General features: G+C 35.8%; 1 protein-coding gene across 1 annotated transcript in view; it reads right to left on the bottom strand.

The window, feature by feature from the left end:
- Positions 1–5,453: 5,453 nt before the first annotated feature.
- Positions 5,454–23,450, bottom strand: part of ADGRL4 (adhesion G protein-coupled receptor L4) — a 107,087-nt gene continuing 89,090 nt past the window's right edge. Inside the window, exons 14-16 of the mRNA XM_035018179.1 lie at positions 8,778–8,869; positions 7,262–7,430; positions 5,454–6,874 (exon numbers count right to left, since the gene is read on the bottom strand). Of these exons, the coding sequence (XP_034874070.1) occupies positions 6,812–6,874; positions 7,262–7,430; positions 8,778–8,869 (324 nt within the window). The 3' untranslated portion in view covers positions 5,454–6,811. The remainder of the gene's footprint in view (positions 6,875–7,261; positions 7,431–8,777; positions 8,870–23,450) is intronic.

The following is a 23,450-nucleotide window of genomic DNA, read 5'->3' as shown; positions in this document are numbered from 1 at the left end:
TTTGCTTCTGTGCACTGTTTATAGAAGAGATTCTATTTTTCAAGTTCATGTAAATGCTAATACTATTTATATTTAGATAAAAATATATTGATGTACCTTTGCACGGGAAAGCTATTTTCATCAAATTGTAGGACATTAGCCCTACTGGGGCAGAGATTTTCCACGTACTGAGCAGTGTGGGGCCTGGGCCGCACCACTGCCCCAAAGAACATATCAACAATGTGAAGCACTTGAAATTCTCTCTGCCATCCTATCAGCTTCATGGTACATGGCAGTGACCTTTGAGGTTAGGGGTTGTGAATGGGTCAGGGTGGGAGCTGGGAAGGCAAACTGGAAGGGGGTAGAAAATGGAGACGGTAAACCTTCAATTTGGCTTCATCATTACTGATTTTTTTTTTTTATTGTTTCCTTGCTGTTTCAGAAATAACTTGCTGATAAATCAATACTATGGACATCCTCGTTCTGTACAAGAGATCTGGGTCTTTTTTGATCAGTTTGGTTTTACCGTGAATGTTACCACCTACCTAGAACTGTTGCTGGCAGCCAGTAGGTGCACAATGTGCATATTGTTCCCCCAGGTTAGAATAAGAAGAGCCAGTCCTTCAATGTCACTTGCTGTATGCTAAGCACCAGAGGAATGATCGTCCATATATTAAGTGATGTGATTCTCACAGAAACATCGTAAGGCAGGCATGGCTGTTATCTCTGTTTCCTCGATGAGAAACTAAGCACCGTCCTGCCTCTCTCAGAGCTAAGTCCTGAGATGTGAGAGGTGGCTGTTTACTGACACATTCCTTTAGGAGCGTCTGGGAAATTGATCTGAGTGGGAAGATGAGATTGGGGAGCATTTTGGTGGTTCTGCAGAGAAGCTGGAGGCACTTGAGGAACACACAACCATGTTGTTTTGAATAATTACTTTCCCCACTCAGGTCCCATGTGGTCTGGCAGAAAAGCCTCCTGCATAAGGTTGAGGGGAAGATGTAGTTGGCAGGATTGCCGAGCGGGCCGAAGTGATAGAGTAAATGACCTCATGAGAACAGTGCCGCACTCCAGGAGCCAGGATGCACGGAAAACCGGAAGGATTCGGGGGTAATTTGAACAATATTTGCAGGGATGGCAGCACACGTTTTCCTTCTTCACAGCATGCTGCAGTAGCGGGGGGTCCTTTTTAGGGCTCTGTTCTTATCACCTAAAACTTCCAAAGCTTAACTGACTGCCGGGATAATTAGCCCCCCTGAATACCAGAGGTTCTTTTAGATCCACTTCGGATACATTAAGGAAAAGAAAGAAAATAGTAATTTTCAGGTTGAACAGCCCGGCCCTTAGATTCTGATATATGGCAAATCGTAGTCCAAAAGGAAATGAAACCACATTTCTTAAGGACAATTTGGAAAGAAAGCTATTATTTTATCCCTTATTTTTAAGGGAATAAAATTGTAACATACATTATAGATTTTATTATTTACCGTGCCCCCAAGTGGGGAGTCGGAATTAGAATCATGGTACGTGGGCGCCGGTAGAGATCCACTGCAGCTAAACCAACCCTCTCATTTTATATTAAGCGTAACTACCATCCAAACCTGTGATGTGTAACGTCTGAATGAAAGACCAAGTAAAATGTCTGTACTTTCAGATTGCCTACTGATCTTAATGCTTGCTCTAGCCTTCAGTCTAGGGTATATGATTCAAATCCTTTTCACTTAAAATGCTCAAGGAGATTTGTGGATCTCAAATCCATGGTATGGTTTCACTGAATACTTACAAGAAATAACAAGGAACCTCTACATCAAAGAAAGGGTTATAGCATTTTGTCTTATCAACATGAGCCCACGTCTATCATAGGAACATAGGAAAAAAGATAGCATTGGGTATTTCTGACAATAAAATCGAGCTACATGGCATACAGAACATTCCTTCTGAAAGATACTGAAGTCTTCTACTCTGTTACTGCATTAATCCAAATTGCATATCAGCTATGCAATTTATGGTCCATCCTCAATATGGAATATTACTCAGTCACTAAAAAGAATGAGTGATCTATACCCATTAGTTTTCCAAAGTGAGAAAAAAACAGGTAGGAGAGAGGTTTTTATAATGTAATCTTCTATTAATGATTTGAACATGATGATATAAACAGGAAGAATATGAAGAATATATAACAGGTAATTAAAATGAATTGCCTAGCTGAGGATGTGAATCAGGACAACAGAAATAAATGTGCAAGGAAATGGCAACCAAGCCAAGAGAAAAGAAGACAAACATTGTACCTTAAAACATGTGATATGCATGTATTTCACATTGCATATGCATGTAGAAAAGACATGTCAACATCCCATGTTAAAAAAACATGTCCTCCCCAAGAGAACATAATTATAAACAGGATACTGCCCTCCTACTATATGAGTTTATGGCCACAGAATGGTGGAACTTCCTGAGAGTGTGAGCCAGTTCCTGAGTTCCCATGGGGGGCATGGCTGTTATCTCTTTCAAGACTGACTTTGCAATATTCTAGCTATGTGACATTGAGTACTTTTCACATTGAAAAATGAGGATAGAATAGCATATGTTACTGTGAGAATTAAATGAGATCATGTAATGTAATAATGGATCAATGTAATCTGTATCAACTTTCAGGAAGTAATCTCCCCACCCCCCGCCCTTAAATGCCTTCTCTAAGTTATTTCTCTCATATCTGTAATCTAAAACCTAGAAGTTTTAAGTTCATGACAATTTCACAATGACTCCTACTGAGTGCTATGTTATCTTGTATACTCTCTCTGTGCTATAGCTGTAGTAGATTGGGGAAATAATGACCAGATTGATCAGAGAGGCTTCATAGAGGGAGGTTTTTGAATCATGGGTAGAATTTGCATGGGAGAAGACATTCCAAGTAAAGGAAACACCTGGACAATGAGTACTCTTTCTGGATCCATAATTTGTGTTTTCTTCAAAGATTTCATGTTGGAGAAATTAGAGAATAATGTTGATATATAGAAAGGACTCCTACTATGTAAGGCATCAAAGATAGGTATGATAAGTTAAATTGAATATATAGAAAATTAAGAAATGCAGAGTTATTGTCTAATTTTAGGGGAGTGGCATTGAATTGAAAGGGACTGAAGAAATGATGTTATCAAATTAGTAAATATCGTTGTTGGTTATGCCTAGCATGTAGATGTGGAGTTATTTGCTCAATGTTCAAATCATTAATAGAATTCAAAGTATTGAATTCTTTGATTGGATCTCTTGAGATCCTATAATTTCCTTTCAGCCCCATTTATTTATCAAGAAAAGACGAGTTTGTAAATTAATATAACAGAATTTGTGATTTGTTTTATGGATTGAGGAGATTGAGTCTAAAATCCTAATATTTGTCTCACTATCAAACAGGGAAGTGAGTGGTACATGAGGAATAACAGCCAAATGGGAAATAAATCACTACTTATTTGTGGTTTTGTAAGCTTCTTACAAATCCCAAGGTCTTTCCTGGAAAAACTGAGTTGTAGTCATAGGCTACCTCGGAAGCCTAATTCCTCTGTCTGCTGTACTTCACCAAATTGAGGTTGCTGGGTCATCTCTTCCATTGAACTCCTTAACAGTTAGAGACAAGCACAGAGAGCTTTACCTGAGAAAGCCAGTTCACTGAATGGGTTTCCAGTGTGGAATACCTAAAGCAAAAGCCAGACTGTTCAGAGGGTCCAGACCCTCCTATCAGTCGTGTTATCATAAGGCAGCAGAAGGCTGTAACATTGATTTAGGAAGCAAAAAAGAGAAAAGGTACCTGCCATTAATGAAGAACAAAACTAGGTATAATGGATGTCCTGAGCATGGCCTAAATAATTGCAATTCATTGTGATGAATGTTAAAATAGGTTAAGTGCTAGATAAAGTGGTGACACAAACATGGAAGTGATTAATTCCTTGTGTGAGTCTAGGAGGGCTTCATAGAGAAAGACACATTAGGGATAACTAAATGTTTGTCAGGGTAATGATGGTAACAAGGAGGAAATTCCAGGAATTGGAAATTTGGTAAACCATGGTAAGTTTTGGGAAAGAGAAACAGTTTGGTGTGACGGAAGACATTTTTATAGGGAAAAGGTGAAAACTGGGGCGGTAAGCTGATATGAGAAGGTCTGAAATCTCATTGTTGGAGGAGGTCATCAAGAAGACTTGGCATCTGATTGACCTGCAAGCTAGACGTGGGCAACTGGAGGCTCCTTACCCCTTCACAGTCCTTGGAATGTGCGTTCTGCTTGTCTTCACTGCTCCCAGAAGCTGCCTCAACATTGCAGCCTTGAGATAGGAATGTGGTGTTGAGACTATCTGGATGGTACATGTGATTGAATCCAGGTAGGGCCTCTATATAAACTTTTAAGATTTGGTGGGTGGCTGTGGAGATCTACTCATTTGTGGCCATCTAAGACAAATCTCCTAAGACAAGTCTTCTTGCTTATTGAAACTGACACCTCCCAATCTGGAGTGGCCTGCCTCTTTCTTCGGTCTCTCCCTGTCCTCCACATATGGGGCCTGGTTTCAGAATATACCCAGGCAGCTCCCAAGGAGGTTGCGAACAGCATGCTAAAGAATACAAGCTTTATCCAATGATATCTATGGGACGGTTGATAAAAAGAAGATCCAAAGTTAAGGTCTGTCCTAATGTATGAATAGTTCCTTGTCTCTAAAGATGCTGTTACGTAATTCCATAATATTCCCTATGGTAGCTATAATTAGAAAAAAATTATCAATAAACCTATGAAAAATGATCAACAAACTTGGTGGCTGAAGATAATATACATTTATTATCTCACAGTTCTGGAAGTTAAGAAGTCCAAAATGGGTCTTCCCAGGCTAAAATAAAGGTATCAGCATGGCTGACTTCCTTCTAGAGGCTCTAGGGAAGAATCCGTTTCCTTGCCTTTCTCAGCTTCTAGAAGCTGCCGGCATTCCTTGGCTTGTGGACTGCTTCTGTCTTCAAAGCCAGCAATGGCTGGTCCAGATGTCTCAGGCTGTATCACCCTGACATGTTCCCTTTTCTCCCTCCCTCCCTCCTTCATCTATAAGGCCCCTTGTGGTGACATTGGACCTGCCCAGATAATCCATGATAATCTCCCCATGTCAAGGTCAGCTGATTAGCAACCTTAATTCTCCTCTCCATGTAACCTAACCTAACGGTAGCAGTCACAGATGCTGAAGATCAGGGCGTGGAAGTGTTGGGAGGGCTATTATTCTGCATACCATACATCATTTGTATATATCGATTGAGCAGATTTGTTTTCAATATCACATTCTTATGACCCTGTTCTATAATGACAATGATAATAATGGGCCATAGGCTTAGCATATAAGAGATCAGAAGATATAATAAAAATTTATCATGGATTCTCTAAAAATGTATAGGCATATTGGCAGGTAGCTCATCTTTCTTGAGAAAACGACTCGGCAAAGCAATAGCTGCATTCATTTAGATAACATTTTATTTGTTAGAGCAAATTTTGACAGACTTCATTTTAATAGCTGGAGAAATTAAAATCACAGCATTTAGTGTATTGGCATACTCCTACAGGTAGGTGCAGACCATTACATATTTTTGAAATAAAATCACTGCTTCTACCTTTTAATGAGAAGATTTGAGGATAGACAGAAGCCATACATTTAAGCAGATATGTTTTAATAGATAGTAGAAAACTGTCAGAAAATAGATCCACTGTGAACGTTTCTACAGTTCTCAGTGACTTCTTTGTTATAAATAACATTTTTAAATGTGTACTTTTCTGAACAGAAAAAAATAGCAATTCACTTTCTGAATACTTTCATATTTACAATGCCCTTTTAAAAATAGTAAAAGGGACTATTGTGATGTGAACTATAGCATTTCTAAATTTAAAAGAAATAAAGAACTCAAATATACTAGCCTAATGAGATAACAATATTTTTCACTAACTGAAAGGTAATAGAATAGAATACCTGAGCTTTATATATACACTATTTTTACATTTACAGCCATGAACAATATTATAATTTGGCACATTTATGTATTGCTAATTAAGCATTTGAAGTTATAATCTATGAAATAAGTATAGAAACAGCATATACCTCATTATGATGTTAACCTAAAAAACAGAATATAATTGTTTGTCATTTTATTTGTGAAGTTTTTTGTCTTTTTTAGAATATTAGGGAAGAAAATGGATATAACAAACATAAGTCTAAGTTGTTTTAGTAGAAGTTTAAGTTCAGAACAATTCACACAATGGCAAAATATGTTCATTCATATTTTATCTACAATTTCTCATTTAGTTTACAAAAAAACCAAGTTTACTCAAAATATAACTCATTGTTATAATAGCCATTTCCTTTTTCCTGCTTTACATTCTGCCCCTTCATTCTCTCATATTCCACTTTCTGTAACAGAGCTCATTACCAAGGTGATAGGGGACTAGTTTCAAAGGCAACATGTCACAAAAATAGCAATCCAGTCGTTTCCTTCAGGACATTCATATATTTCTTGTGTTATAAGGAAAACCTTTCCTTGGGCGCAGTGATATCACTCCTGAGAAACCAATTACTTTTCACATATCTGCAATACTATTTTGACATAACTATGTCGTGTAGGAAAGCAAACTACAGTTATATGGTACATAATTATGGTATCTTATCTACAGTTTCTACACTGTAAACAGAAAAACTGATTTAAAATAGTTGATTATCTAGCAATTAATAATTGGATAATTGGTTCAAGTCATTTTTATACATTGGCTATTCATAGCTTGGCTTTTTTATGTGTAGCAACTGTTATCCATAGTTCTCTATTTTTATCTTAAACATCCAAAACAACAAGGAACATTTTTGAACAATCTATAATATTCTTCTTGGATCTAAAAAAAGAAAAAGAAAAAAAAAAGAAATGGTAAACGTAATTGCAACAATCACATCGAATTATTTTCAAATCGCATTAAATTGTTATATTTGGTTTTCAAAAGTATTGTTTTCTCATCATCTGTCAGCATATGCTCAAATTAATAGAAGCTATGCTTACATTCCTAAGAACAAGTTTGCTTGAAAGTCTATTTCCATATGAACAGCTAGGTGTTCTGATTACTTTGATACTAAAGTATACTGTATTGAGGCTATAAAGACTCAACATAAATCTATGAGAATAAGAATTTTTATCAATTTGGTAACTGAGGCTACATGAATATGCTGTAGGGTTGGCCAAAATTAAAAAACAAACAAATGGGCAAAAATGAAATAAAATTGCTTACTTTTCTAGATAAGACACACAGGAATAAGAAAATGAACATCCCCTGGAAGGCATTGCTGACGGTGAAGAGGTAAGCTGTTACCACTGATGCATGCACAACATGGAGGACCCCAAAGATCCAGGTGGTGCCAAGGAGGAATAGGAGAGCAAGGGCTCCCCTGGCACAAGACCTAGAACATATTTGAAATGTTTCAGTTAAGAAAACTACATATCCTCAACACACCCCTAAACTCCTCCAATTATGTGGGAGAAGAGTTTGTGGTACAATGAAGAAATCTACAAAGACCACAAGGGATTTTGAAACTGACAAATTATTCTAGCTTCACAGGATAGCCTTCTGGGTATGTTACTGCTCTGGGGCAGCGATGTGCTTCCAAAATGAAGGCAACATTATTAAAATATGGTATTTTTCAAGGAGTTTCCTTAATCTTAAAATATTTTTATCTAGTGTACTGTAGTGTATGTGCTTTTATTTCAAATCAAATGTTGCAATAATTTCTGAAGGTAAGACATATATATCTGTTAGGCGGTATTTTCCCTAAGAAACCTTGTAAACTATATACTGCGTGGACTTGGGTCAGTAGGTGTGCATGACATCAAAGGAAGCTTCTGCTTTCCTTTCAGGTATAGTCAAGAAAGGACAAGAGATAAAACTAGATTTTTTTTTCACTGTTGCAATACAGTTATCTCAAAATAAATTCATGTCACAATACTGATTTCTTAAAAATTAAAAAAAAAAACCACTCTTACGTATTTTCAATTTATTGCCTATGACTTTGGTCAAGCAATATTCGGTCCTGCTCACTGAGGACATTGCTTTGAAAATGAGGCAACTAATGATTATTTTCTCATTCATTCTTTGTCCAATCATTCCATACTGCAGAAGATGTTTTAGCAGTATACCTCAGAAAATGAGTCATTTTCAACTTTATTAAAACCAGCACACTACATGAAGCTATGAATGGTGAGGGGTAAAAGAAAGTAATCGATCAAACATTTGCTAAATCCGAACTATAAATCTTGTGCAAGGTATTGAAACTACAGGAGTGTTTCCAAGCAACACAAACGTTAGTCGTTTCTAATGTTCCCTATAGCACACTTCAGTTTTTCCTGAACAAACCATTTTCAAGGTCTCAATAAATCAGTTTTAAAGAGAGGGTTGAAAGAAAAATCATGGCAGCATGCAAAGTAGGAGTCACAAGAAAGAAACACAGTTACGAAGCTCCGAGGAATGTTTTCCAAAGAAAATCACTAAGGTCTATTTTTGGCCTAAATCACAACCATCATCTTTTCTTTCAAAGGGGATTATGTTGGAAAAGATTGTTTTACTTACCATTTAATATGTGGTGATTATAATCTTATTAAACATATTAAATGCTATTTAACAGTAAGTATCTTAAATATGGCAGAAGAAAGTACAAAAAATAATTTTAAAAATAGTCCTTTCAAGAATTATTTGTGCCTTAAGTTACTAAAGCTTTTAACTACTAAAGAAATAGAGTTAAAGAGACATTTACCTTATGTTCTCATAGCAACTAACTTCTGGTTTCAACCCTGCAGTGTGACGAAAAACTTTGTATATGATAAATCCAAAAGCCAAGAGATTAACCTGAGAAAATAAATGAATTTCAAAGCAGAGATAATTTTCATAGTCAATTAGATACATATGAAGGAAGTAAATAAATACTAAAGATTTCAAATAAGATAGTAACTAGAAAATGGTGGGATTTTTATGCATATTACCAAGTACAAACCCTCTGGTAGATTTAAGGAGGCAAATCTGTGGCTGATCTTTATGATAGCACTGAAAATTGTTAGTACAAATGGTAGTACAATTTGCCAGATCGTATTAAACACCCTGTTCAAGAAACTTCTTCAGATGTATGATCACGTCTACAGATTGATGAGTATCATCTGCTGCCAATTATAGGATTCATACACATACTTAGTTAAATTTTGGTTTGAAAAACTTTGTGAACATTTGAGAAATCAAATTTTTGTTCATTAAATTATATGCTGTTTTGAGGAGAAGTGTTAGTGATAATTCTGTCAACCTTTAAAAAATTAAACTGGAAAAAAGATATTCAGAGGAATTAGAAAACCCAACAAAACACTTTCAATTTCTATTGCTAGAAAATGTTATGAATGTACTTTCTGTCTCCTAATATTTATGCTCAGATTTCCTTTCCCTATATTTAACCTTGGAAACTTTCAAAATATTAATGAAATAAATGTTTGTTTGAAGGTATATACTTTTTATTAGTAAACATTTATCATTCTATTATTTATATTTGCCATTATGGGCTAAGTAGAGTAATACAGTTTTCACTCCTTTTAAAGTGACTGCATTATGAAAAGCTTCCCCTTTTCCTATATTTTTGGAAAACTTAAAGTCATATTTGTAGTGCCAGAAGATTAAATCAAGGGTATATTTTGAATGTATATCTACTTTAATATGAGAATACTAACAATTAAAAATATTAAGTATTTTAAAAATAATTTGTAGATTGAGCCTTTATTGAATTTATTTTATTAATCCAAACAGATTTTTTCCAAAGCCATTTTGTTATAATAGCAAAGTGTAATAATTTAATTTTTACCTAATTCTTACACTAGTATTTCAAAAGCTTATAGTTACAAAAAAAGTTGGTTTTTTCCTTCTGTAGTCTAAGGAGTTTCATATAGCTTCTCAAAATTTATTAATTGCTATTACAAAAAGCAGTATGAAAGAACGGGTCAGATAATTTCATTTTGTCACTTCTCCATGGAGAGGTCCTTGAGAGAAAATCTTAAAGGAATAAGGGTCTATTCCCTTCTTCCCGCTGTGTCCATCACTTCTAATTATATGATTAATTAATTCTAACTACAGTAATTCTTCCATACACAGGAAAGACTTCAGCAATTGCAATGGGGGAGAGAAAGCATATTAAAAGTGAATGAATTGATAGTCCCCCCCATCTTAGGTTCAAATAACTGAAATGATAATTTAATAATAGTTAATTTTGTAAGGAGTCTTTACTTATGAAAGAGGGATACATAATATCTTCTAGGTTTTTATAGCTATAGCTTCTTTAAATGAATTTGGAAACAGCAATTGTACTTAATTTTATAAATATGAGTATATATTTTTTAAATAATAAAAAGTATTAAAAGTTGGTTAGTATAAATATGTCAAACTATTATTGGTTTGAATATTTGCAAATAATTTTAATGAGGTATTTATATTGAATTTTTTATCCCAACAAAGAATTACGAGATAACTTTAACCAAAAAAAATTGTTCTCTAGATGCATAATTTTTCCACGTGACTGATTGTAATATTAAAATTTCCTAAACTCTTTTCAATAAAACTGGTTTGAAAAATAGTTGCTCATACTGCTGTGTCTTCTCAGAAGTCCAAATATGTTTGGAATGCTGTTCCACATCATCAGCTAAAATAGGGAAGAGCAGCCACGGAACATTCCCTATGGATGATACAGTTCTGGAAAGTACATTTTTCTGTACAATAGGGAAATGTTTACATACTTGTAAAAACCAGGTGCTGCTGGAGAAGCAGGAGACTAATTCTTACTCCATCACCTCATACTTTCCCCATTATAAGAGAAACAGATTAAAATATTTTTACCAAAAGGTGTTATGGTTTTATGTAATAAAAAAATCACAAATACACTGATTTTATTATCCACATTCATTGGTACTAATACAAATATATTAAGCTTCTTATATGTATTCTAAACATTTTATAAAGGGTCCAAGTCTCTGGCATGGTGGTGAGGAGTGGGTACAGATTAATGAACACAACAGGCATTGTCTTCTGTTCTCATAAACTTATTAAGAAAATATGTAATAAATAATGACATAAGTACTTAGAAATCTACAAACTGATAAATGCTATCAAGTCACAAATTTGGATCATTAAGATAGACAGATTAGGATAAAGGTTCAGGAGGTACTTCTCTTAGGATTTCGTATTTAGACCAAGACCCAATAAATTATAATGCATTAGCAGATCAAAGAATCCATGAGGCTTGAGAGAGTTGAGGACATTGCAGATCTTGAAGGAATTAGCAAAGGTAGCTGGGGTGGAGTCAACAAATGGAAGGGAAGTATGAGAAGAGGTGAGTGAAGTAGACAGGGATGGGAATATTACTTGGATTTTATCTTAAATGCAAAGGATTTTAATGTATTCTTTCACTCAAGAACACTTATATACTTTAGGCTTTTCCTTAAGGGACTTGCAGTATAATGGAAGAGATGATCAGTCAATAGGCAAGTCAAACACCATTCAGTACGTGCCCAGTGATTGTTTAAAAGAAGGGTAAAAGAACACAGGTAATGACACCCTCACATGTGATTTCTAAGCCAGCCTCGAATGACCAGTAAAGCCAAAGGAGAGCAACCCAGAGAAAGTAAGTGATTACTCAGTATATCAGTGCAGACCTATCTCTGCACACTCACTTCTTAGGTGATCAGACCCAATGGCTCAAAATATTATCCTTACACCCTGATTGTTTCACTATGTCTAATAGGCATCAGGAGTTGAACATGTCAAAAATCAAGCTACTGTTCTTCTCCCCAAAGAAACCTATTTTTGCTTCAACCTTCCTCACCTCAAAAAAAAAAAAAAAAAAAAAAAAGCTATCTCATCCTTCTAGCAGATCAGCCTTATTCATCAGCAAGCCCTTCACCTCCACCTTTAAAACATACTCAGAAGAGGACTACCACTTACTGTCTTCACAGCACCTATCCTGGGAGAGACCACGTTGTGCCTCACCTGGGCTATCGCCAAAGCCCCTAATTGGTCTCTCTGCTTCCATCCTTGCCCTCCTACAATCTGTTCTCATTACAGCAGTCAGATGGATCCCTTTAAAATTTAAGTCAGAATAAAAAAAAATAAAAAAAAATAAAATTTAAGTCAGACCATGTCCCTATTCAGAACCCTCCGATGGCTTCCCATAGCACTCAGAGTTAAACCTAAAGATCTCACAATGGCCTCTGGGTTTGAAATGCTTTGGTTCTCACTATACCTCTTCTCTCCAGTCCTACTTCCCTCTCCTTTGATCATGTCTACTATGTTCACGTTGGATTCTCTGTCCTTTTTCCAGCCCACCAGCATGCCTTAGGGGGCTGTACTTGTTGGACTCTCAGCTCTTCCCAAGGCAAATTCCCTCACCACCTCTGTTTAAATGCCACCTTACCTACATACTGCCTCCCACTGTTTATTAAAAACTGAAGCCCAAATGACAAAATCAGACCTCAGTTCAATTCTATGGAAATACAGACGATGATGGTATTCTTTACTGTTTTGGACAATGCAAATTCTGCATGCAAACATGTTCTCCCCTTGGCTGAGTCATTGGAACACTGCAAAAAAAAAAATTCTCCTTGACCAAACTATAGTCAGCCTCAACCTTGGGCTTCAGTGTCCATCTTTGAAGAATTCAGTTTTAGCAAGAATCCTGCTAAGTCAGCTTAGAGAGAATCCTACCACTCTTGATTATCTGGTCACTTTCAATATCAAATTAAATTCCTCATCTGCCACCCTTAATATCTGATCACACTGGCCTGCCTTTCAGCAAGAGTCCTGTTAAAGTAAATTTACCAAGAATTCTCCCCACCCTTGCCATCCGCTCTTAGTAATTTTCCATGCACTCCCCTCCCCACACCACACAAACTGATCCTTGGCTATAAATTCCCAGCTGGTTTTGTTGTAGTCAGAGCTGAGCTGAATCTCTCTCCCCTATTGCAATAGTTTTGACACCTATCACAGTAGTCCTGAAAAAAGTCTTTCTTACCATTTTAACAAGTGTCAGAATAGTTCTTTAACAAAACTCAGAGCCAAATGCAATATCATAATATTCAGCAAATTTGGGGTAACTAGAAAAACTTTTATTTGCAGCTTTTACACTGCCTGTATTCTCTCTTTATCTATAAATATACGAGCTACTTTAAACCCTTTTTTAAATAGAGTGAAAAACTATAAATAATCAGTATCACCCAAAGTCACGTGACTTTATTTACTTAGCGGTGGGAATTAAGTTGAAACTCTGCATTTTATATGGTATGGAAAAGTATTTTCTGGAGGGGATATTTTATGAACTAAGTACAAATAGTCTGAGATAAGATAAAACCAAAAGCTCAAAACAAGATTATATAGAATTAAAAAGTATTTCTGATGATAAATGTTTGCAATTATCCCAGAAGTCATGATGTTGAGGCTAGAGAAATATGTGCATTTTAGGCTAAATAATTGGAAGGGTACTACTAGCATTATGTTTACTGACAAGGCTACCTCGATGATAACTGACTTGAATACTTGAGCGATTCTTTCAAATACAAGACAACTCATTAATAGGAACCTTAATTAAGGAAATGGTGCCTTTACAATGACTCACACTTTTTTTTTTAAAGATTTTATTTATTTATTTGAGAGAGAGAGAATGAGAGACAGAGAGCAGGAGAGGGAGGGGGGTCAGAGGGAGAAGCAGACTCCTCGCTGAGCGGGGAGCCTTAAGTGGGACTCGATCCCGGGACTCCGGGATCATGACCTGAGCCGAAGGCAGTCGCTTAACCGACTGAGCCACCCAGGCGCCCTACAATGACTCACACTTTTGCTCATTAGTATTTACCTATGTGTGCCAACTTTATCAGCTGTGGTTCCCTTATTATTTATCTCTAAATATTAGTGCCACAAAAGCACAAGGGCTAATTAATGACTTGCAAATGAACAAAGTCATTCGTTATCGTTTTTGGTTCAATTTTTAAAAAACAGTTTTAGCTTGTAGATTAGGAGTCCTTAATACTTTTCTAGGAATAAGCAAGACAAGAATGTTAGGGGCAAACCTAAGAACTCTGAAATTCACTGTGGCACTTGAGTATATAGAGAATGAGAACAGCTGTGAAGAAAAAAATCATTCAAGGCATGAAAACTTAACCCTTGAGAGAAACTAGTATTTTAAATTTAAAATCATTCCCCTGACTTCATCTTAAGGAATATTTATCTGTACAGAGATCTGTTTCTTAACCTTCATTGATAGATGCAGTTGCTTCAAAGTCTGGCACACAGGTGCTGATGTTTGACAGAGTGCATTAAAAATTTTTAAGTGCCTTATTTTTTTAAACAAGAAATTTAAACAGATAAGCTGGAGAGAGAGCAGGAGCTAATTCTGAAAGATTTAGACCTACAGGTACATTCGACCCAAGGGCTGCAAATTCAGGCTTCAAAATGAAGCATCCCAATCAGTCATTTTTCTTTTCTTAGTCTTTTTCTCAATAATTGATGAAGCCATCTATATGCTGATGTCAGATCTCACCAAAAAGAATGAGAAAATTTCTCTTACAGCACTTTTAGACCCAACTTTAATTTTTTACATATATCAAACAGAGTCTGGTTCATTTAAGAATGTGTCATGATCACAACTACTATGTCCTTTCAAGTAGTTTTATTACCTTTAGATTAACTGGCCTAGTTAATTCCCTTCTGCCATGGACAAAGGGAGGATTTCTACTAGCCTACCAAGAGGGCATTAAAAACAACCCAGCCCCCCAAAACAGTGACCCATTCTCAATCCCTAGATCACTGCAGTAGTTTTCAGTTGAAGCTTTTAAAATGAAAAGATATCATCTCTTAAAGAAAAATATCTACTAGCGACATTGGAATCAAGTTTTGTCTTCATTCTGATTTTCTTTTGTTATCAGTTGGAATCACATCTTTAAATGCCTTACTTACAATGATAATCCCAAAGAGTATCAGAAAAAGTGGGGTATGTACTGAGCAAAAAAAATGTCCCCCCTTCCGAGAAAACAGGCACAACTAACATGTGGAACCTGTGAATACACCAAAAGGGATGGTGCAGATAGAATAAGGTTATGGGCTTGAAGATAAAGAAGTTATCCTGGATTATCCTGTTGGGCCCCATGTGAGATGTGAGCCCTTAGAAATGAAAGAGGAAGGCAGAAGAGATTCAGCAGCGAGGTGCTACATCAGAGGAGGCAGAAGGGGAGGTCAGAGAGAACTGAAGACAAAGGGGGTCGTCAGGTCAGGCAGGAAATACGGGAGACCCCTACAAATTGAGACTGACCCCTGTCCAACAGCCAGCAAGGAAATCAATCGCATGACACTAAATTTGGTCAACAAACTTCTAAGCATGGAAACAAATTCTCCCCCAACGCCTCCAGAATGGCCAATGCCTTAATTTTAGCCTAGTGAGACTCGAAGCAGAAGAAACAGCTGAGCCACACTGTGCCAGACTTCTGACCTCCAGAACTGTGAAATAATAGATTTGTTGTTATAAGCCACCAAATTTGTGGTAATTTGTTATGACAGCAACAGAAAACTAACGCAAAGTAAAAGACATGTAAATATAAAATATAAATTGTGTATATATATATATATATATATATATGAAGTACCCTATAATTAGTGTTTCCTATATTTTAAATAAAAACTTAAAATCCAGTTTAAAAGAAATACTAATTTATCAATAACTCATATTTGTTATTGATGTTCTAGATATTTGGTGAGTAATCGATTATATAAAATCTTATTTGTGGATTCTGTTTCTGTGTTTCTTAAAGAGATCACAAATTATAACTAGTATAGGACTTCCTCTTCAGCCACTCGTAAATACAGTTTGTACTTTCAAGTACCTGTCACATCTTCTTCTGTATAATGCACACCTTTATAGGCCCTTTTTGTAGGGTTGCTTCATTAATGAGTAAAAATACAGGATATCAGTTAAATTTGAGTTCAGATATACAACAAAAATTTTTTTAGTATAAGTATCTCCCATACAATATGTGGGGCACATTTAAAACTAATTTGCTATTTATCTGAAATTCAGATTACTTGGGCATCCTGTGTTTTGTATGGCAGCCATAACTTCATAGCTTTAAAATTATTTTCACATCTGATCCTTTTTGTAATCTGAGGACACTAGCTTCTTAGTAGAAAGCCCCAAGGACATCGCCCTTTCCGCATATGACAGTTTGAAAAGAGATTTCAAAGAAAGAGGGGGTAAATTTTCAGATGCTGCAATTGTTGTGGAACCTGGACATGTGTGTATGTGCAAAGACTGATAAAATGTCCTTAAAGTATGTAGTGGATGAAAGCTCATATAAAAGGTTTGAGCTCAGTGAAGAATACACCTGGGCTAGGCAGGACTCCTTCCCCTTAGAAACCCCTCGGTGTGCATCGTGAAGCTGTGCTGAGAGGCAATGGATTAGACCAGTATCTGTTAAAAAAAACCTTTTGTTAATAAACTAATGGCTAGAAATAAAATTTCCAAAGCTTAGATGTGAAATTGCATTAGTATAAATTTAGTGAAAACTCTCAGAAATTATGATGCCACAATATTTGTTGACCTGTTGTCAGAATCATGTAGTGGAGTAACTCCCCCCCCCGCCCCCCCCGCCACATGATGCTGCTAGGAAGCATCTCTCTCCGAACATCACGAGCCTCATCTTATTTCACATTCCTGAGGCTCAGGATTGAGAAGCCTGGGGAATATCTACAGACCTAAGAGATACTCCTCAGCTCAGGTTATCCACACTTGGCTCGGGAGAGAGGAGAACAGAGAGACATGGGAGTGCAGTCTACAATTCTAGGGGAAAAATATTAAGAGTAATCTGAAACATACTGAAACATCTGAAACAATCTGAAAACATAATGAATAAAAATAAAAATAAAAATAAAATAACCTAAACAGCTTCTAAATATTATCAGAGGACAGTATCCTTCATAGAACATCTGAGATATTAACAGCATTCATGTTACTAATACCTTGAGGTTTATACTTTAGAAGATAGCAATGCTCTCCCACCAAGCACTGACTGCTGGGGTATACAATTGGATGAATGGTTGTTCTGGAATAAAATAGCATTTTGCAGGTAGTTACAAACTAGTGTAACATTGAGATGTGAGTCAATGACAAAAACATTTATTGAGCATTTTTCTATGTGTCAGACATTACTGTAAGTGTTCTTTATTTTTAATCATTTCATCCTCAGGCCAACTTTATGGGGTAATTCTTCTTCTTATCATCATCATCATCATCATCATCATCATTTTTTTTTCACATTTATGGCAACAGAGGCATAGAGAGGTTATACAATGTGCCCAAGGTGACACAGGAAGTATCAGAGCAAAGATTCATACCTAGTAGACAGGTTCTAGAGGATATGCTCTTAAGCACTTTATAAAACTACCAAACGATAAATGAAGGGCCAGTAAAGAAAAGCTAGACTGACATCTAAAATTCCATGAACTTAACTGCTGAGACATATAGTATCTGCTAACTTCGTTTTGGAAATGGTTAAAAGTAGGAGAGTAAAACCTTAATGAGTAGTGATATGGTTAGCTGTTTGGCATTAATGTGTTCATTGAACTTAGTCAAGACACCGGTGGTGAAGGCCTTGTAAACACCAGTAGGATTTAGTGTGTGATGCCAGTGATCCCCTAACAGAGACAACTGTCTTCACTGTTCTCTGTGGTCAAAGCATCTAAGAATGTGCTAGTCTTCCTGTGCTGGTGAAAACAAAGCTTTATCCTTTTGAGTTCAGGTATGGTCACTGGGTTCATGTTAGTGGTCAAGTAGAATGCCTTAAAATAATATACTGGGGCACAGGGGGGACACATTAGAACTCCCATTGATCTTTTTTCCAAGGAAAAATTAAGGTTTACTCTTTAAAATACTGGTTTAATCTTTAAAATATGATACTGGTCTCACTTTTTCAATGTCATATAAAGCCACGTGTCAGATACGAGCCATTCAGCGGGATGAGTATTTGTTCCTAAAGGTAGAGAGGTTCTCCCCCTTTTGTTACCTTATGGCCTACTGCAACATACTATATATGTGCCTGTTAAGTGGATTTTCAGGTCACATTATGTAGTTTTAATAAAGTAACCCTAACTAAGTAAAAAATCAAGACCTCAAATGTTAACTACATTGCGTGCTAAAATTAATCCTGATAAAGAATATACAAATGAGACAATGACAGAACTGACATTTTCCCTACCCCTAGAGTAAGTTATCAGCTAGCCAAGCTGTAAGCCCTTACATGTAAGTCAACGAAGTTAAAAATACATGAAGATCTAATCAGATTTGATAAAATGTTATTTAAAAATTCAAATTATTAAGAGGACTATTTGAAGTATGCATTTAGATCCACAGTTTCAATCATATTTAAAGTCATTCATAATCAAGACAACACATCATTTCTCTAAAGTCAGTAATACATTTTTAGCAGTCTCTTTTAATGTTTTCTACTTAGAGTTTTAAAAAGTCATGTACCATTGGAAAACAGCTTTGTTCTTCATGATGAAATAAGTTAACCAAAATAATATCTGGAAAATAATATGGCACAAATTTAAATGCATTCTGTTTATAAATTTAAATACACATCCCTCTTAGTAATATTATTGCAAAATGCAATTAGAAAGCATTACTGAAGATTTGAAGAAATGAATGTTAGAGCATTCAGTGTGATCTATTACATAGTCTCACTAAAGTACAGATTTAATGCCTCTTTGTGAGGTATCAGCTCTGATAGCCATTAAAACCGAGTGTTAAGATGAACTTAGATCCAGACCTTTGGATTGCTGTAAAGTATAAGCAATGTTTCATTTAAAAAACTAATAATATTTTAGTGAGAATTATTAAATTGAAGTATTGTTATCTTTAATATTTTGAATTTATATTTTCAGATTGTTTAATAATATACTTTGTATATATTATATAATTCACATATTAGTAAACTAGTAAGTGTATACCATTTTTCAAGATGTAAACATTTATTAAGTTACATATTTTTTACTGAGGGCTCTTTAGTCAAAAAAATTTGGAGATCATTGCCTTATATAATTTGGCAGTTTCAAAAAAACAACGGATGCTTCCTCAAAATAAATAGAATAAATGGACTCAGAGCCACACTTCATGGATTCAAATTTTAGCTCCGATACTGACTGGTCAATTTATTTAACTCTTTGCATTTTTCTTTCTATGTAAAATATGGATAAAATATTAATATTTATCATCCAGGGTTGGTTGTATGTATTGAATAATATAAAGCACTTAGATTAGTGCTCAGTATATAAGTTTTCAACAAGCATCAATTATTATCACTAATGGCTATTATGTTTATATGGAAGTATGTTCTCCCGAATTGTCTCAATATTTGACATGCCCAATGGTGAATATAACATATTCACTTCACAGTTGGATAAGAATGATTTTGTGATGTAGTCTCATTGGACGTATAAATAGCACCTTATATCAGAACTTAGATCTTTCAGTCTTTATTTTGGGCAATAGAAAACAGATGATCTCTTTCTACTTTTAGGACTTTCCTTTAAAATAATGTCAGCAAAATAAGGTAGTCAGTAATAATAATGTAATCAATGTATGAATGTAATATCATTCAACAATAAGTCAAACATTTATTGTTCATATAAACAACTTCTCATTTTTTGTTGAAACTCCTCTAGGGTAGAACTGAAATTTCCAGGTCAAAAATCTGGATATCTTCAAGAATTTTATAGAAGAGGTAGGAGTGTTTCAAAGGGCAATCCATAGATAAAGTTACCAGATACCTTAAATATAAGAAACAAATTCTTCATGAATCCGATATGATATTCTAGAATATTTTATGGGAGAGGGTAGTTATCTTTTCTTAAATCACTCTAGTGCAGAACAGAGGTCAGGAATATTTTTCTGTAAAGGGACAGGTTGTAAATAGCTTAGGTTTTGAGGGCCATATGGTCTCTATTACAACCACTGAACTTTGCCATACCATTAAATACAATACACAAACAAGTGAATGTGACTGTTTCCCAGTAAAAAATTATTTATAAAAACAGACTATGGCCATTGATGACTCTTGGTCTAGAATTCAAGATCCATAAGGGTAAGGACTTTTTTCTATTTTATTCACTGACATATTCCCAAGGCCTAAAACAACGTCTGATACATAGAAAATGCTCAATAAACGTTTGTTGGATGAATAAAAGGATGAAGGATGTTATACCTAATATACCTATACCATTCTTTATGGCCTATATAAAAGAGCATTCATCCACTAATTTGATCAATCATTTAAAAAAATTATATATATTTTTTTGTCTCACATCTTGCAGATTTTGACAAAACAATATCTTATTAGAAATCTATTATCCATAGATAGATATAGCAATAGTAACTGAGGGATATATTATATATTATCAAAATGTAATGACCCTCTAGGAATAATTTTGCATAAAGGGAAAGGATGAAGTTACACCTCCTTTATTTTATGGGTGGGTACCTTGGGCATACGTAATATTTTGCATCTAACAGAAACTACAGACCCATGGATTTTATGATGTGTATTTGTTAAACACAGTCTTGAGCACACAGGTAGGTCACAACAAATGTCTTAATCACAAGTAGGCAGAATACTGCCTCATTAGGAAAATATCTTCCCACATCCCTTCAAGTAATAGCTAAATAATTGCTCTATTTTATTATGGCTAGAAATCCCATCCCAATATATAATCACCTTAGGCATTAAAAAATTCACACTTCGTATTTTTAACATGTTTCCATTAGGAATATTTCAATAGCTGAATTTTTTTTTCAGTTTTTGGAAGAGTAATTTACTGTCTCTAAAATAGAAGCAAAAGGTGGAGAGAATTAGAAATGTATAAGCATGAAGGATAAAGTGATTCCATGGGTGTAAGTGAATTCCATGGGCTTATTTTTGTAGCTGGTTTTAACTGTAGATGGTTATAAGCCATAGCGAGATATTAGAAAAGGAACAAAGGTGAATGAGAAAAACTACTTATGAAGAACATTTACAACAGTTGTTCCATTTAATGTGACAATGAAAACCCAGTGATGAAATCTCCTTTGTTAAGATATAAGCAAGGAAACGTGTTCCTTGTGTATACTTACTGTAAAAAGAGAGGATAGAGGTTAGTAAAAAATACACACACACACACACACACACACAGGTCATTTGACTGTTACTTCCCATTTATTTTCATTTATTTATTTATTTTTGTTTTCATCTATACATTTCTTTTTTTTATTATGCTATGTTAATCACCATACATTACATCATTAGTTTTTGATGTAGTGTTCCATGATTCATTGTTTGCGTATAACACCCAGTGCTCCATTCAGTACGTGCCCTCTTTAATACCCATCACCAGGCTAACCCATCCCCCTACCCCCTTCCCCTCTAGAACCCTCAGTTTGTTCCTCAGAGTCCATAGTCTCTCATGGTTCGTCTCCCACACCGATTTACCCCCCCTTCATTTCTCCCTTCCTACTATCTTTTTTTTTTTTTTTTTTTAACATATAATGTATTATTTGTTTCAGAGGTACAGGTCTGTGATTCATCAGTCTTACACAATTCACAGCACGCACCTGAGTGGCTCAGTCAGTTAAGCATCTGCCTTTGGCTCAGGTCATGATCTCAGGGTCCTGGGATCAAGCCCTGCATTGGGCTCCCTGCTCAGTGGGGAGTCTGCTTCTTCCTCTGCCTCTGCCTCTGCCCCTCCCTCTGCTCATGAGTGTTGCACGCACGGTCTCTCTCTCTCAAATAGATAGATAAAATCTTAAAAAAAATAAAGTTATTGCCAATTTTATTTTATTTATTTTTTTTTAAATTTATTATTATTATTTATTTGAGAGAGAGAGAGGGATAGACACAAGCAGGGGGAGCAGCAGAGAGAGAGGGGGAAGCAGGCTCCCCGCTGAGCAGGGAGCCCGATGTGGGGCTCGATCCCAGGACCCTGGGATCATGACCTGAGCCGAAGGCAGATGCTTAACGACTGAGCCACCCAGGTGCCCCAAGTTATTGCCAATTTTGAAGGTAAAGATAGAAGAGACATAAGATTGTCCTCCAATTATTAAAAATTTTCCTTTTTTTAAATTTTGAAGGATGCTTTTATTCTTATAATTTCATTTCTTTTTTAATAGTAGCACTGTATATAGGGTTGGCATCATTATCCTTGTGCACATGTTAGAAATCCAGGGCACAGAAAGAACCCATGGTGTACACTTTTTACCAGTCAGATTGCTTTTGAAAACCTTTCACATTATTTGGCCAGGACCTCATTTTATTCAGTTAAATGTAATATGCCAATGTTAAAATTCCGAGTGAAAGCATGTCATAGATAGATCGATGTAGACAGACACATACAGCAATCATTTCTAAGGAGAAAAGAAATGAAGGAAAAGTGATGTGCTATAATGAATGCTTTACGTATTATCTCTTCTGAGAAGAATTCTCAAAATGAGCCCATTTCCATGATGGTGATGATTTCTTTAAATTTCTTTGGGGGAAACGAATGAATATTTTTGACTAAATACTGTGCTTTGTGCATCATTTATTTATTTACCCAGCAGAATTACCTGAGTAATTACTACCTGGTAAACCTCAAGGATAATATAGTGAGAGGAAATCCATAAAGCTTTTCTCTCAAAGAGCTTATAGTCTCCTGGAGGAGACAGATATGAATCAGTTGTTAATCAGTTATTCACATCAATACATGTGTAATTATAAATTGGGGAAAGTATTTTTTTTTTGAAAAGTGGATTTCTCTGAAGGCATCTAACAACAACAAAATACATTATAGATCCATGAGTCAGGGAGGACTTTCCTCAGAAGGTGTTGCTTGAATTGATAACTGAAAGACAAACAGGAATTACCTAGACAAAGGGATGGCAGAGGGCAGTGATAGGGAGTGTTTTAGTGCAGAGGTGCTGAGATGGGAAGGTACATAGAACCTCTCAGAAATTGTAAAGCAATGTGATTACAACACAAAAGCCCATGGGAGGGTCGTGGGAGATGAGGCTGAGCAGCAGACAGGGGCCAGAACATGCACTGCCTCCTAAGTAAAGTGTCCACTTTATCCCCATTTGCGGGCCACAGTATTTTTAATGTCGGTTGCCCAGTGTTCTGTTCAATTTAGCATTTATCTGAATTTTTTATTTACATCTTATTAAGATAAGCCTGGGGAAGTTTGGTAAGCTCTACTTCCACCGGGACATGTCTCTTGGGGTGCTGTGTGAGAGTCACGTGCGCAGTGACCATTCTGATCTTCACAGGGGCTCAAATATGGAAGACAACCAACAATATCCCCCCTCTCTTTCTAGACCCTATCCAGATACGGTGTAAGCATCAACTTCCACTCAAATACGTGAGTG

The sequence above is a fragment of the Mirounga leonina genome, unplaced genomic scaffold (genome assembly GCF_011800145.1).
Source record: "Mirounga leonina isolate KUSES-001 unplaced genomic scaffold, KU_Mleo_1.0 Mir_173, whole genome shotgun sequence".
Taxonomy (NCBI): Eukaryota; Metazoa; Chordata; class Mammalia; order Carnivora; family Phocidae; genus Mirounga; species Mirounga leonina.
This window is presented reverse-complemented; position numbering and strand designations above follow the sequence as displayed.